The 17,280-nt window shown below is 46.3% G+C and overlaps 1 protein-coding gene across 1 annotated transcript in view; it reads left to right on the forward strand.

The window, feature by feature from the left end:
• Positions 1-17,280, forward strand: part of WNK2 (WNK lysine deficient protein kinase 2) — a 203,883-nt gene that overhangs the window by 95,188 nt on the left and 91,415 nt on the right. The window contains exons 2-4 of the mRNA XM_006876247.1: positions 2,775-2,947; positions 3,953-4,173; positions 11,800-11,957. Of these exons, the coding sequence (XP_006876309.1) occupies positions 2,775-2,947; positions 3,953-4,173; positions 11,800-11,957 (552 nt within the window). The remainder of the gene's footprint in view (positions 1-2,774; positions 2,948-3,952; positions 4,174-11,799; positions 11,958-17,280) is intronic.

Genomic DNA, 17,280 nt, shown 5'->3' on the forward strand with positions numbered 1-17,280 from the left:
TTGAGCTTCTTGAATGTTTATCTTTTCACTATTCAGGATGTTAGAAAATTTTTCTTCCACAAGCTCCTCAACTATCTCTTCGTGGACTTGTGTGATTCTTCCTGTTCCAGAATGCTGGTAATTCTTAAGTTATTCTTCTTCATGTTGTCCAACATGAATCTTAGACTCTCTTTGGATTTTTTATTCTTTTTTCTGCTTGCTCCTCTATCTTAGTGGTGTTGAGATATTTGTCCTCTAGTTCACTAGCTCTGCCTTCCATGTCTTCTATTCTACTCCTGTGCCCTTTCAGTGTATTGTCTATTTCTGATATTCTGTTATTAATAATTTGAAACTCTTCCTTAGGTTTTGAATTGTTTCCAATGCTGTATCTATTCTATTTGATTGTTCCAGTAGTACTTTCTTGACTTCTTCCTTATTTTTCTCAACTCCATTGTAAAATGTTTTGAAACATTTTATAATCATTTTTCTTAATTCTTTCTTATGCATTTCCAAGGCCTGCCCACCTTCCAGAATGTAGTGTGTGTCTACCTCTAGTCATTTGTCTCAGACATTTTATCTTGTTTCTGGATGTGTGCTGATATGGTCATCTCTTTTTGCTTTGGGGACATGTTTAATGTTTAGCTGTGTCCTTAATACTTAATTGATTGTGTGTTTTGGTAGTTTTTATGCTTTCTGATTTTCTCCAGGTAGATGTGATCAGGAGGTGGGTTTCCCTTTTCACTCTTCTTATTGCTCAACTCAGAATAACTTTTGCAGGTTTTGTCTGCCTCCCTGGTGTATGGCAGTTGGTGTTGGTTCTTTCCTGGATTGTGGGACTTTATAGCATGTGATTTTATCTTAACTGTATGCCAGCTATTGCTGTCTCTTCTTGGGTAGTATAGGGAGAGAAAGAGCCCCCTAGAGGTAAAAGGGAGAACAAAACCAAAACACAACAGAACTAAAGCAAAAAAAACAAACCAAAAAACAGCACCAACAAAAAAGCAAGGTTAAAAGAACAACAACCCAAAGAACAAATAAAACAAAACAAAACAAAAAACCTTGGATACTGTAGACTGTAATCACAGGAAAGATGAGAAGAGGGAGAAGAAAGACAGAAAGAAAAAAAATCTGTACCCTAATATGAGTATAACTTTAATGCCCTCTTTCAACTTCTTGCCTTCAAGGCCACCTGACAAATTTCAAGATGCCACTGTTGGTTGTTATGCTGTACCTCAGGATTTAATTTCTGGCCTGTTTTGTTTTTAATCTCTCTCCCTCTCCTGAGCCTGTTCTGGCCTTTTTCCTATTAATAAACAAACAATTCAGGGCCGGCTGTGGTCATTTTGAAATGCCTGTTTGTAGGGTAGTGGTTACAAATCGGGCCTTGAAACCCATGGCCAGCAGCTTGAAATCACCAGCTGTTCTCCAGGAGAAATACCAGGCCCCCTACTCCCGCAAAGATTCACAGCCTGGGAAATTCTGTACAGGGCCACTATGAGGTGGAACCAACTCCCAGGCACTCAACCAGCAAGAAAGGCTAGTGCCTCTGAGTACTTAGAGGATCTGTGCGCATGCGTGGTAGAAGAACCCTCCAGTGGTGGGGCGTGGGGGGTATCCACTCACTCAGGCACCACCTCTAGTTACTGAGGTGTGCAGACAGCCAATGAACAGATAGCAAAAAAAAAAAAAAAATTCAGAACAAAGCCAAACAAATAATATTGTCACCTTTGCTCTGAGTTTCCTGTGGTCATTAATTGCCAGTGGGTCTACTTGCTTCCCCACCTGGTCCTGTTGTTTGATCTCACCCATGTTGCTGGCTCTGGGCCGCTGAGCCCAGCAGATTCTAAAGTATGGGACTTATTACTTCAGCTACAAGTTCCACTAGCTATAAGCCTTCAAACTTTTTAACTATTCCTACCTATGTGGTTCATAGTTTGGGAGCTCTGCTCTGAACCTGCTTCATCTGATATTCTGTGGTATTGCTGACAGAAACTTCACTGCACCTCTACCCTATATAGGCCGCCATCAAGCCCTGCCTCCACAGGGTTTTAATTGGCTAAATTTTGGAAGTAAATCACCTTGCTAGTCTTTCCTTAGTCTAGAAGCTCCACTGAAACCTGTCCACCATGAGTGACCTTGCTCCTATTTGAAATTCTGGTCGCATTACTTCTAGCATCATAGCAACATGCAAGCCATTACAGTACAACACACTGACAGATGGGTGGTGGTTAGAAAAGTACATGAACCTCAAAGTATGAGTTACTGAGCCACCTTGCTTCCCAGGAATTCCTCTTGCAGAGTTCCTGGTGCAGACTCCTGGATGGTGGAGGCCAGGATCAGATGACACTTTGCAGAACTGAGTGTCCCAGACCCTTGAGTGGTATTCACACAGCCTCTGTTGTGCATGGAGCAGCTTCTGTGTGGGGTTAAGGTCAAGATGTGTGTATTTGAGACCTCTGGTCTGTCTCATTTTGTTACACGGTCTGCTGAATTTAGAACATTCTCCCAAAATCTTCTGCTGAAATTCAGTGGCAGAAAAGTTCAGTGTGCACTGTGCTTGGGGAACATGAGGCTACCTTTGAGGCTTTGGAACTGGGTCAGACTTCACAAGCTCACTTTTGATGGCCTGGTTCTTTCTTAGTGCTGTATATAGTGTGAATGCCTGAGAAAGTGGCCTAGTGCAGGCTCTGAACACCAACACCACCAGCCCCTTACCTCCTGCCTCCCACCTCCTGCCCCTCTCTTGGAAAAGGTCTTTGTGTCACCTACTCACTATGTCTCTGCCTTCTCACTAGGACCGGAAGCTTACCAAGCTGGAGCGGCAAAGGTTTAAGGAAGAGGCTGAGATGCTGAAAGGCCTGCAGCACCCCAACATCGTGCGATTCTACGACTTCTGGGAGTCCAGTGCTAAAGGAAAGCGGTGCATCGTGCTGGTGACAGAGCTGATGACCTCAGGGACACTGAAAACGTAAGTGTGCCACTTGCTTGCCTGGGAGTAGGGGGTGGCTGTATGACATTAGCGTGGCATGTTATAGAATCCTCCCAGAGGAAGGCTCCCCACCGCCCCAAATGAAAAGAAACACATCAAACCAACCTTGATAGTTTCCTCTTAGCCTTGGGCTTCTTTTGTCTCTGTTTCTCAGAGACCCACAGAGGAAATCTAGTCCCTAATTTCTTCCCACAGCCCCACAGCCAATGTACTGTTTTATGTGTTTGATTCTGCGAGGGACAGCATGTATGTAAATGGGAACTTGAATGCTTGTTGTGTTGTGGCTGATGCTTTGTTGCTGCTGAGGGTCAGCTTTGGACTGTGTCCTAGCTGGCACACTCCAAAGGTGTAAGAACTGGACAGTTGTCAGGGTGGGGTGATGGTCGAGTAAAACCCCCCCTCCTCATGGACTGGACTGAATGTGTAGTCAGGCCCCATGGGGAGGGAGTCAGCCTAGGGAAGGGGTCACCACTCTTCACTGAGGACCCCGGCTTGTGCACTGTGGGTAATGTTGGAAGTGCTCCAGCTCCCAGGTGAACAAATAAGAACCCAATGTGGGGCTTCCCTCCCAGTCTTGTCCTCATTATTCTTCCAGGGACTGGGCTCTTTTTGAGTAGATACAGGCACCCAGTGTGGGGGCTAAGCTCTTGGGCTATAGGACCTGTGTCTGGAATGTCCCCCAGGCACTGAGGTGTCCTCAGAATGCCATCCTGTTGCAACCAACATATTGGGACACCAGCACCCTGTTTTAATGACAGCTGTGTTATGGCTGGGTGAAGTTCAGTAGCCCTCCCTGAATAGGGAAAGCTAGTACCTGGGTGTGTGCCCTTGGCCTGGACAGTGTGATCCGTTTCTTCTGTATGGTGGCATTCACAAATCCTCCCCACTGCACACAGGGAGGCCCATCCCAACTAGTTTCCATTGAGTCTGGTGGAGGACACACTGTCCTGCTGCTTGGTGACAGTGCTGTGCCTTCCCCTCCAGGTACCTGAAACGATTCAAGGTGATGAAGCCCAAAGTTCTCCGCAGCTGGTGCCGGCAGATCCTGAAAGGCCTACTATTTTTGCACACGAGGACACCGCCCATCATCCACCGAGATCTGAAATGTGACAATATCTTTATCACTGGACCAACTGGGTCTGTGAAGATTGGTGACTTGGGCCTGGCCACACTCAAAAGAGCATCATTCGCCAAAAGCGTGATAGGTATGCCTGCTTGTGCCTTCTCTGAGGCCCAGGAATCCAGAGACCAGCAGGGGTCAGGCATTCCGGTATTGGGTTTGCTTGCTGCCTTGGGCCTGGGGAAGGCAGGGACCCTGTAAGAGGGTCAGAGTGGGTCTTAGTTCAGGAGCACTATACCTGCTTTCACCCCTCTTGCGGCCTAGCCTTAGGGAATCCTTCTGCCTGCTGAAGGAGATAGCTGCTGCCTGCTCTCCCTCCTGGCTCTCCACCATGCCTGGACTGACCTGAGCTATCTTTTCACTGGTCCCCTGGCAGCTAGTAGTATAGGCTGGAAGGCAGAACACTACGGTCATAGTGGGCTGGGGGGGGGGGGGCATTTGGAGATCAGACGCAACTAGATGAGGAGCAGAGTGAATATGTGGATGGGTGAAAAGGTGGGTCCAGATGAAGGGTCTGCAGACATACGAAGGACAGTTTTGCATCTATTTTTCTCATCCCTCAGTAGTCAGCTCAAAGGCCCCTACTTTAAGAAGATAGCCACCCACCCACACAGCCTTTTTTTTTTTTTTTTTTTTTGAGGTTACCATGGGCCCTTGCTGCTGTATGGGGACATGATGTCTTTGTCTCCCTGAGTGTTCACCCTCACCCTAAGGTTGGGGGAACTAGGAGAACATTCTAAAATGAGAACACTTGGAGGGTGTGTGGGGTTCAGACTTAAAGAATGAGATGTGCTCTAGGGGTCAGACAACACCAAGAATATGCCGACAGCTGTATCACAGGAACTCTAGCAAGTCCCGGGTAGGAGCCTTGGTAACACAAAGCAGGTGGCCATCTGGATGTCACTTGTTAGGGAGGGACTCCCAAGGTGGCTTTGAGGTATGAATGATGGAGCCAGAGACTCTGGAGTCCTGGGAGCCTGCTATGAACCCCCAGGCCTTAGTTTCTCCATTTGTGAAATGGGAATTTGGGAGGTGGGTAACTGACTGAGAGCAGGGTCCTCCTGGTGGACCACACACTCTAAGGCTCTGTATCCTTGGTGATTACAGGGTGGCTTTTGCAAATTTGACTTCAGAAAGTGTTAGGGCTTAGATACTGGGTTAGTTGGATGGCAAGAGTGCCATTCAGGACCACCTATGTCAGACAAGCACACCCACTAACAGCTGTCTGGATATCTGACCGAGGGGACCTCTGGGCCTTTTCTGATCTTAAGCTTCCTTCCTTTGAGACAGAATTCAGAGTTGAAGGCCTGGGGTGGATGTTGTGAGTGTATTGGGACAGAGGCTGACTGTGCACAGTGAGCATGGCAGTCAGCCCTTGGGGTGTACCTGTGAAGCCCCCAATGAGAGAGGCTAGGATCCTCAGCTGTCTTGTCCTTGTGAGTATGGGTGTGGATCCTCTGGAGCACCTCCGAGTGGGAGGCCTGCTAATGGCATTGATACAGATGGGTGCTTGTTCTGATGATGAAATGGACCAGTTCTTTCTGGGAGCCTCCCCTGTGTGTCCCTGGTGGTCAGTGGGGGACAGGGAGGAAGAGAACAGAGCAGTACATGGATGAGTTCATTTCTGGCCTAGGACCTTAGCTTTTTCTCTGGCAGTTTAGCTGTGACCCAGTTTTCAGTGCCTTGTCAGTGGGGCTGCTGGTGTGTGCCCAGGGTTCATGAAAACTCTGAGAGGCCTCTGATGGGTTTTATGCTGCCTTGAAAGCAGTGCTGGGGTCCTGGTGGCTCTGACCAAGGGTAGCCATCTTTTGTGGGACCTCTGCTGTGAGAGTGAATGGGAGGTATTGGTTTGCATACAGGCATGGTTAGCTTGGGGCCTAGGTGCTGCTAATGTTGCTTATGCCATGTCCCCAGCTCTAGGGACCTTTCAGGATACCATGAGCTCATAGATGTCTCTTATCCAGAAGATTGTGTGGAAGGCAGTATGGGGGAGGTGGCAAGAAGGTTGATCTTGGCCCATGGCACCCCTGACCAGGCATTGTGACTTCTTAGTCTGCAAGGTCTACCGACACCCACTTGGGTACCTTCTGAGTGCCCAGAGCAGCTTGCTGATCATGAAGCTTGGTTGGGCTGGCTTACAGATAACCGTTCAACCCATGGAGTGGGGATAGTGGCTGCAACCCATATCTAGTGATGATTACATTTGATGGCTGCTGGGTGGACACCAAGCACATATATCTGTGTATCTGTACACACACAGATACACAGACACACACACAGTGTACATGTACTTAAACATGCCCAACACCCATGTTATTTGCAATTGTGTGCAATATCTATAACACATTCATGTATAGAGACATACCTACATGCATGTGTGAGCATGCACACACAATGCACAAACACACACATATGCACACATAAACACATATAATTTCTAAAATTCAAATGTAAATGGCTACAGTTTGAGGGGGAAAAATGGAGAGCATCTGAGGGCATGTTCCTGAGAATGGGTAAGTCTACATGTTGCTGAAAGCATGTGGGCATGCCTAGGTGTCCCTGAGAGTGTGTGGGCATGCTTGCATGTTCCTGACAACATGTGGACGTATCTAGGTGTTCCTGAGAGCACATGGGTGTGCCTAGGTATCCCTGACAGTGCATTGGCGTGCCTAGGTGTCCCTGAGAGCATGTGCATGTGCCTACATGTCCCTGACTGCATGTGGATGTACCTAGGTGTCCCTGAGAGCATGTGGACATACCTAGGTGTCCCTGAGAGCATGTGGACTTACCTAGGTGTTCCTGAGAGCACATGGGTGTGCCTAGGTATCCCTGAGAGTGCGTTGCGTGCCTAGGTGTCCCTGAGAGCATGTGCGTGTGCCTAGGTATCCCTGAGAGTGCGTTGCGTGCCTAGGTGTCCCTGAGAGCATGTGCGTGTGCCTACATGTCCCTGAGAGCATGTGGACATACCTAGGTGTCCCTGAGAGCATGTGGACTTACCTAGGTGTCCCTGAGAGCATGTGGACTTACCTAGGTGTCCCTGAGAGCGCATCGGCATGCCTGTGTGTTCCTGAGAGCATGTGCACAATGGATGGTAGTGGAAACCCCTCTGCTTGGGACTGTAATCTTACTTTGGCTGAGCTTGGTCTCCATACCTGCACACCCCCTTCCCATTCAGCACAGCAGGCTTTCAGAAATCATCATTGCAGGGCAGGGTTTTCTGCATTTGCAGCTTCCTGAGGGTCAAAGAGGGAGAGTACCTGCTGCTCTAGTGTAGCTGTCTGCCAAAGGGCTTCCTCTAAGCCTCAGTGTTGTTCCCACAAGTGGGGTGAGTGCAGCCCCTCAACCTCTCCTCAGGCCCTGGGCATGGGCTCCTTAGCCCTCTGTGTCCAGGCCATTGTCACCAAGCAGCCCTGTCCTTTATTTTCTCGCAAATGGCAGTATGAGCGCTTGAGGGGTGGGGCTGAGCGCCGTACTCGCTCCCCTCGCTGTGTTGAGTTGCTTCTGTGGCTCTTGGTTGTGCTCCACTGTAATGGGCTCAGGGCAGGTGCAGGGTGGTGTACCCTCTGAGAGGAAATGCCAATGGGACCTCAGGGCTAGGGGGTTGGGCAGGGGTATCAAAGCGTCACCTGATGGGAAAGCTTTTAGTTGTGTGCTTGTGAGGTATACTCAGGTTACACCTGGGGGCTTGGGTCTTAACTTCAGACTCGAAACTGGGCAAAATATTCTCTGTTTGTGACCAGTTTACAGGTGGCAAGAAACTTTAAAATATATTAGCTTAGAAAGTACCAGTGCCAAAAAAAATGTTCAATGCAGTCACATGGTTTAAAAACCCAAAAGAATTTAAAATGCCAAATGAGAGGCTGTGATAATTAAGGTTTTGTTTCAACTTGACTGGGCCAGGATTCTCAGTGGTTTAGTAGTGAAGATGTAGCTTCATGGTGGGATCTAATATGATGCAGTCACCCTTGATGTGAGCTGCTGTGGTCATCTCTGAGTTGATGTAATTATCCTGTGTGTTGTAAATCCTCGTTTCTATGATATTAATGAGGCAGATGCAAACTACTGGGTTAGTCTGTGTCTTGAGTCAATTTCTTTTGAGATATAAAATGAGATAGAAGTTAGCATAGCTCAGCGGAACCTACTACCACCAAGAAACAAGAGCTGGGAGTGGAGTATATCTTTTGGGCCTGGGGTCCCGGTACTGTGAAGCTACTAGATCCAGGGGAAGACTGATGCCAAGATATATGGAGATCTCCAAGGAATGCTGGGTCTACAGAGCTGAAAGGAGACAAGGGCCTTTCCCCAGAGTCTACAAAGAGAAAGTCTTCCCATAGAGCCAGCACTCTGAATTTGAACTCCAAGCCTCCCAGACTATGAGAGAATACATTTCTGCTTGGTATAACTCCACTTGTGGTATTCTGTTACAGCAACATTAGATAGCTAAGAAGTCTGTCCCCTTTTCTCTCCACTCAATTCCCATGATTTCTGATGTATTTCTAGAATTCTTTGTGTTTATAATCCAATCTAAGTATCGATTCTCATTTTCTCCAATTTTTTTTTAACCAAGGTGTTAGTATTTTTTGTTAAATATGTAATGCATGTTGAGGTGGAAATTATGGGCAAATGAAAACAAATTATTAAAATTGTCTGTGGCCCACTCCATCCCAGAGATTGCCGTTATAATGTTTTCAGGTATTTCCTGACGCCCCACGTGTGCTTTTAAGCAATAATTAGTGTGTGATATTTTGTATATGCTTTTTAAAAAAATACTAAAATATTTCAAAGTCAATAAATGTACAGAAGTTAAAAACAGCATTATAAAAGATTATCACCCCTTTCCTTTGCATTCTGCACAACAGATACTCAGTGGGCCTAGTTTTTATGATTATAAAAACAAAAGCTTATTCTAGGAAAACTTTATTTTTAAAAGCTCAGACAACCTGGGGACTTCTAAGCCCATGGACAAGAACATGGCCACAGAGGGCTAGAGCTGAGAGTGAAGCGTCCAGTTGATAAGAAGTGAGAGGATATGCACAAGGGTGCCCAAACTTGCAGATTGTGCTCACTGGACCTAGCTTCAATGGCTGGATGTTCAGAACCCGACTAGAGGAAGGAAAAGAGGAATAAAAAGTGTAAATCACTACAATCTAATGAACTTTACCTATACTTATGGATGTAGTATCTTAAAATACCAACCAAGAGGGAAAGAATCTTTGCATCAAGGATAATTCCCATCCCCTCTGTACACAAGGTTGATAGGGATGGGCAACTTAGACATTGGCTACCTAAAATGAGGGGGTTGTAAAGGCATGAAGTGACTGGCTTACAAGTTTTCAAGAGGGCATTTAGATTCAGAGTGTGAGGGGGAAGGTAGAATCCCCACTGAGTGGTCTTCATCCTGTCTAGACAAGTCTGAGTTAAGAGGATGGGGACAAGACTCTCATGATTCAATCGTCAGTAATTGTTATCGTAACTAATTGCAATTGTTGCAACTGTAAAGGTAGAAGTTTGTAGCAAAAAGGGGTGAGTAGTCAATCTTACAGTTCTGGAGCAGAGGACCCTGGGGCCATCAAGGGAAAAAGTGGGAACAGAGCATGGGACCCTACCCAGAGAAGCAGCAACACCAGAGATGGAGGCAGAGATTGAGAGATGGAGCAGCTGAGGATTGTAGACTCGTGGAGGGAGAGGGGATGTGTGCTGGTGCCCGGAGGCAGGATATGCCCTTTGGCTGTTTGAATGATTGTGTATTCTTAAGTGTTTTGGTGCACATAAAAAAACAACAACAACAACAAAAAAAAACCCCATAGGGAATAGAAGTAAATACTGTTGAATGATGAAGCATGCAGGGGATTGTAATCATTGCAGTGAAATGAACTGATGTTCCCCCATATAAACTATCACTCAAGTCACAAAAAAAACCTCAGACAAATGTAACTAAAAGTCCTACCTCCCAAACAGAGTCACGTTTCCCTGTGTACATTGTTTTACATATGCAGGGAGGGGGTTTACAAAGTTTGTGGGGAAATGAAATTTGTCCACAAACTTATTTTTTCCTCTTTTTTTCCCAATTCATTAATTTTTTCAAGTTTTTATTGTGCATTGAGTGATAGTTTACAGACGAGAACATCAGTTTTATACTCATCCTATTGTATTTCATTTCATTGCAATAATAGCATTCCCTTCTATGCATCATCATTCAACAGTATTTGCTTCTATTCCCTTTGTTTTTTGTGGGTTTTTTTTAATGTACACAAAAACAGTCCAGAATATATAATCATTTAAACAACCAAAGGGCACATTCTGCAAGCCTGCCTTCTGACCGCCAGCACACAGCCTTTCTCTTTCCATGAGTCTAGCGTCCTTAGCCGCTCCCTCTCTCCACATCCTCATCGTTGCTTCCATCTCTGATATTGCTGCTTCCTCTAGTGATCTTTTCCCTTGATGGTCCTACGGTCCTCTGTTGCTGGACTGTAAGAATCACTGCTCCCCACTTTTTATTACAAAACTTCTACCTTTACAGTTGTGACAGCCATGATTAGTCATGATAACAATTACTCACTGTTGAATTCTAAGTATCTTATCTCCATCCCCTTTTACCAGACCCATCTGGACAAGATGAAAACTATTTAGTCGGGGCTTTACCTTCCCCCACACACTCTGATACTAAACTTCCTCTTGAAAACGAGTCACTTCCTACCTTTATTCCCCCACCACCACCACCACCACCTTTTAAGTAGCCATTGTCCAAGTTGCCCATCCCTATCAATCCTGTGTACAGAGGGGGTAAGATTGATCTTTGATTTTAAAATTCCTTCCTTCTCAGTTGGTATTTTGAGCTATTACATCTATAAGTCAGGTTCCTCAAATTGTAGCAATTTATATTTGTTTCCTTTATCAAAAATTTGTTATCTTCCTTTAGTAGAGTTCTGATTATCAAGCCATCAAAGTTAGGTCAAATGGGTAATATCTGCAAGTTTGGGCATTCTTGTGCATCTCTCCTCACTTCATATCAGCTTGTCCACAAACTTTTTGAAGTCCCCTGGTAGGTGGGGTCATCGCTACATACAATCTTACGCTTTCTTTTTGCATAGCCTGTCGTAAGTTTCCATGTCATTAAAACATTAAATCATGTTCAGTCAACATGATTTCAAGTCTCTGATTATCTCCCATGCCCTGTACCGGTGGTCTCTAGTGGTAACAGCTAGGGTTCACTTACCTAGGCAAGAGTAGCTCGGTGGTAGATGCTGAGCTTTTGTATGTCTTAGTCATTTAGGTGCAGGTTCGTGCTGGACATTTGTGGGACAGAGTCTAGAAAGATTAGACAAAGTGTACGAGGGATGTAGCCCCTCAGTAAGACCTAGGTTACTGGGTAAAGACTTTCTTGAAAAGTGATAGTCTCCCAGCACTGTGAACATGAGATGGCTGTATGAACTCATCCCTTAGCCTTCTTTCAGCCTTGGAACCCAGACAAATTCAGGACCCATCTGTCTGTAGAGCATTTTTGTCTGAATCCTGGATTCTGGGACACACCAGATGGTGTAGAGTGTGAGATAGTTCACTCACTGATATCTCTGGCCAGCCCAAGGTAGCTGCTCACTGACGGCTAACCTGCCCTGGGAGCCAGGCAGCTTAATGGACCATGTGAAGGGTTGAGGAAGGGTGTTGGGCCTCATGGTGGCTGACTACTATATCTGTTGTTTTCTGGGCACAGGTACCCCTGAGTTCATGGCCCCCGAAATGTATGAGGAGCACTATGATGAATCTGTCGATGTCTATGCCTTCGGGATGTGCATGCTGGAGATGGCCACCTCAGAGTACCCCTACTCGGAGTGCCAGAATGCTGCCCAGATCTACCGGAAGGTCACCTGTGTGAGTCCACCTCGGGCAAGCTTACTAATAGGATACACACTGGCCTCATTATTTCTTTTTATAAGGAACAAGCACAAAAGCCACTGTGCAAGGAAGAAAACAGCCACGTTGCAAGTGGAGAAACAGAGGCTCAGCAAGCATGAACCGCTAGAGGTTGCAAGAGCTAATAGTGAAAATCCTGTGAGAGTAATATAGCGATGATGGTATCAATCAGTTGCCATGTGCTTTGACCTCTACTACAACACTGAGTTTGTTTCATAGTGATCCTGAGGCAACTTTGCCCTCATCCTGTCCCTTCCACTTGGGTCCTTCTTATAGGTCATAGCTCATTTCTACATTACTGGTCATTGGTTCATTCATTTTGAGCCCTCACTACATGCTAAATAGTACATTTGGTGCTGAGGATACGGGGAGAGGGAAAGACAGTGTTCTCAACTTATAGCACTGTAGCCATGAGTCAGGACCCCCAGAGCGGATGCCATCTACTTGGGGAAGTGCTGGAAGAGAGAGGCAGGGAGCCCTATGAGCTTCCAAGAAAAGATCCTTGCCAGAAGCATTGATGGTGTGCTCATGGGAGAAAGGGGGGACTCCAGATTGAGGGGTTCATTTGCCAGGACTTGAGGGGTGTTGGGGTAAGGGTGTAGCAGGAGAAGAAGCACTGGACATCCCCTGGGTTTCTGGTTTGAAAATGTGAGTGATGGACGGTGGGTGTCTGCTGAGCTCAGGAGGACACCAGTTGGGTAGTGCCAGGTATGGTGATTCTCTGAACAGTCCATTGTCTCCCTAGATTGGGCGACCAGTTCCTAAGTGGGCCCTTGTCTGTTTAGGGCTAAGCAAGGATTTGACTATTCCTGTCTCGCAAGGAAACAAGCAATAAGGAGTATCTTTATCCTTGGGACATCCTGACAATGTGGCCTGCTGCTTTGACCCTTCTCCCCCTACACACACACACACACACACAGAGAGAGAGAAAGAGAGAGCAAGGTTCTGCCTATCCTCTATCCACCCACATCTCTAGAACCCTTAGTATCTCTCATCTGAGGCCCCAGAACTCAGGTCTGAGCATGAATATGTTGTTGGTAAGTGCTGTCAAGTTGGTTCCAACTCATAGCGACCTTATCTGGGGTTTCCAAGGAGCAGCTGGCATAATATGTTGTTGTTGTTGTCAAGTCAGTTCTGACTCATAGCAACCCTGTATAGGGTTTCAGAGGAGCAGCTGGTGGGTTTGAACTGTCACCCTTATAGTTGGCAGTCCAGTGCTGATCCTGCAGAACCACACCAGAAGTCCTGGCATGATATTGTTGTTGTTGTTAAATGCCGTTGTGTTGTTTCCAACTCATAGCAACCCTTTATAGGGTTTCTGAGGAGCAGCTGGTGAATTTGAACCACCAATCTTGTGGTTCAAACTGACCTTGCGACCCATTGCTTATCCTACAGTGCCACATAGGAGCCCCTTAAAGAGCACCATGGTCTTTATCTTTACATATTCTTCACCTTGGGAACCTCAGCCTTTCAGAGTTTTACATTAATCCTCATTCACACATGTGGGAGGATGGATGTGATGGCCTTGGAGCAAAGAGGCCCTGTTTCTGTTTGTCCTTGGTGCTGGAATGGCCCTTGACCTGAGCCTTGTCTTCTCCCAAGCCCCTATGGCAGTTGGATTTGCAACAAAGGACGAGCATAAAGAAATCTGGTTATTCCTAGAGATGCATAACTATTGTGTGAGAGGCTGTGCTTATCTGGAAACAGAGAAGGGCCATCAGGACAGTTGTAGGGAGTCTCCTGTCAGACCCCATGTAGTAGGTTAGGCTCATGGGCACCGGGGTCCTAGATTGCCTGGTCCTGAGCATGAAGAGATACCCTTTCTGCTCTTTACTTGCTTTTTGTGATTTTGGGGAAAGTTATGCTTCATGAATTCTAAATTAAACAAACAAGCACAAAGAAAGCTGAGGCAAAGATTTCTAGGGGGAATCTTGTTGAAGAAGGGAAGACTGTCCTGGTTGATGCCCACAATGTGTTGAACATACTTAAAAATTAGTTGCTGCCTCCCTTCCCCCAGAAATATAGCCTAACAGACTGTGGACTCTCTGCTTCTGGAATTCCACACCTGGCAACTGGGTGTGCCTCCACATCCCTGTGTGCCCTGCCCTAGTAGGATGAAGGGAGGCTGCCCGATCCTTAGGCTATACACACTGCTCAGTCAGCCCTAAGCATACTCCCCTGCCCTCGGGACCTCTGGTTGACTGTAGGATTCCATAGCAGGTACAGTCAGCACCTCTGCCTTCACACAGTTGTAGCAGGGTGGGACCAGAGTCCATGGTGGTGCAGAGAAGGGGCACAGGGCTAGACCCAAGTCTTGCCCCTGCCACAGTCATGGGTACTTCTCCTCTCCCTGACCATAGGAACTCTCTACAACCTTGGATGCTCCTCCTTCTAACATCATGAGCCTTTCCTTCCACAGCTTCGAGTACCCAACCCCCCACATGGAGCGCCTCCCTCCATGCACATAGGACCGCTTCCACAGGCCCAGCTTGTGAGATCTTCTCAATGGCCCAAGGAACCCCTCTCTCTATACACATTGGTCTCTCATTGTCTGCTCTCGTTGTCCTGTGTATTTCTCCCCTCCAGTGTGCCATTGTCCCCCTGGATGAGTGTGGCGGGGAGGGTGGTCCCTAGGTGAGACCAGCAGGGGAGGGGAAGAGGGGTGCTTTTCTGTGGGAATGCAGAGGTCCTGGGCTGAGAAGCCCTTGAGGTGGACCTCAGGCTCCACTCAGAACTGATGGCAGCAAGAGAGTGAGGAAGAAATACTCTGAGGCTAGTCAGAGAACACTGTCCTCTTGCTGTCACTCCTGTGGTGCTCCCAGGACTTACATTATGACTGCAGATATGACCTTGACCAGCACCTATCTCTTCCTCTTCTCCTGGACTGACTGTGTGACCAAGGGCAGTAGTAGTGAGTGCCTACTGTGTACTGGCCCCATCTGAGGTCCCACAGGCAATACAGGTTGAAATTCATTTATTCTTCACCTCAAACCTGTAAGAGGCACTCCTATTTTCTGTCTTTACAGATGGGGAAACAGCCCCAAAGAGGTAAAGTAGCTTAATGAGGGCATAGGCTAGTAGGTGGCACTGCTGGGATTAGAACCCAGTGTTTTATTCCTGAGCCCAAGCTACACTCTTCCCAAGTTCTTGAGCCTTTCTGAGTTCATCTGAGAAGGTAGGATAATAATTGCACCTCTTGTAAGGTCGCTGTGAGATCTGTAGGAGACTCAATGTCAGGTACCTAGACCAGTGCTCATAGTGGTGATGGGGCCTCAGGGGTGGGCTGTGCAGGTGGAGGAGGTGAGTGAGTCCCCTTCATTGTGGCATCCTCTGTGGGTGTTATTGGTCTGCAATGGCAGTGGGGCCTCTGGTATGATACAAACTGTCATGTCCCATCTTCCAGGCTTCACTCATAACAATCCCTCAGTGGATAATTAAATAAAAATGAAATAGAATCCCCACAAAACCTGCCTGCCATGTGTGTCCCTCTCTTTAATGGCTGTTAGTGTGAGGCGGGCAGAAGCAGGTAGTTGGGGTTCTTACCCTTGCCATGCTCTGTGGCTTTGGGCCAGGCCGTGGGTCTCTGTGAGCCTCAGTTTCCTCATCTGCAAACTGACTCAGAGATCCCCTTGACAGATCCATAGTGAAGACAGCTCTCTCTACCTCTGTGTTTGGCATGATGTGGACATTGCTGGCCCAACTCCGGAGCAGGCTCTGTAACTAACTTCTGATCAGCCTCTTTCTAGAAATAAAATGCTGTGTGGGGGTGTTCAACCTAGTGTCATATTGTACAGTCCTGACGTGGCACTGTAGGATAAGCGCTGCACTGCTAAATGCAAGGTTTGCGGTTCAGACCCATCAGCTGCTCCTCAGAAACCCTATGAAGGATCACTGTGAGTCAGAATTGACTTGATGATACTTAACAACAATAACAAGGTTCAGGCTATGCTGTGCTTCATCTGAGGAGGTGTTAAACCCAGTATCCTATTCTGCAGCTAAGGTTCATGCTGTGCTCATGTTGTTGCCTAAATGCCAGTTGTCATCACAAGTTGAGGAACTTGACCTTGGTGGTTACCCTGGGAAGTCAGTACAGACTGTGCTCCCTTGTGCTTTAACAAACTTCTAGTGTGGTGCTGTTGGATAAACACTGGACTGCAAACCACAAGGCCAGTGGTTAAAACCCACCAGCTGCTCCTCAGAAACCCTATGCATGGTCATTGAGTCAGAATTGAATTGACAGCACTTAACAACAACAGCAATGGATAAGCCAAGAGAATTCATTTCTTCAGGGAGGCTGGTGACTCGAAGCAGTGGACAAGGAGAGATTTACAGGGGGCTTTACAGAGAAGCTTCACACTCCTGGTACTGCTTTATCTTGATTAGGGTGTGTGGGACTTCTTGGATCTATATGTACAGTTTTCATAAAATCTTTGAAAGTCTTTGGATTTTCTTCACATTTTTTTTATTCTATACCAACCTCATCCTTTTAGGAATTTAGTTATATGTATATTTAATGTATTTGACTCCTTGATATTATCCCAAAGGGTGAAGTTAACTGAACAAAGCCACATGACCTTTTTTTCTCTCTGTGCTTCATTTCAGATAGATTTTATTGCTGTGTCTTCAAATTCACTCTTTTTCTTCAGTGTCTTCTGTTGTTAATCTGTTCCAGTGGGTGTTTCATTTTGTGTGTTGTTGTTTTTTATTCATCTCAAGTTATTGTTGTTTATCTCCAGTTCTATTTGATTCTTTTATATCTACCATTCTGTTCCTCAGTATCTTCATTTTCCTTTGAGCATTTGAATAGTTAGGGTCACTGTGACTCGGAACCGAATCGACAGCACTTAATAACAACACAATAACTCTCTGTAAGCTCCAGTGTCTCATTTCTGTTGATTTTTTCTCTATTTCTATTGATTGATTTTTCTGCTAGATTATGGATCACATTTTCCTATCTCTTAGCATACCTAGTATTTTTTTTTATTAGATGTTCCACATTTAAACCTCACCCCATCAATCTGAATTTTGGAAATTTTTCTGCATACCACTCCTCAGTCATTCTCTGACCAACTTTGTGGCATTTACTCTGCTTGTGTGGTCTTGTGCTAAGCAAACACTCACAGGGACCCATATACAGATATAGTTTAGCTTTTTCCTACATAGCTCACTCCTTTCAGGAACTCTACCTCCTGAGTCTCTCTGAACTCTGAGCTCCAGCCCCTAACTCAGGGAAACTGTGTTTCCTACCTGCCCACAGCCTGGCTTCAGTTACCGGGGCAGT

Source organism: Chrysochloris asiatica, unplaced genomic scaffold, assembly GCF_000296735.1.
Source record: "Chrysochloris asiatica unplaced genomic scaffold, ChrAsi1.0 scaffold00369, whole genome shotgun sequence".
Lineage (NCBI taxonomy): Eukaryota > Metazoa > Chordata > Mammalia > Afrosoricida > Chrysochloridae > Chrysochloris > Chrysochloris asiatica.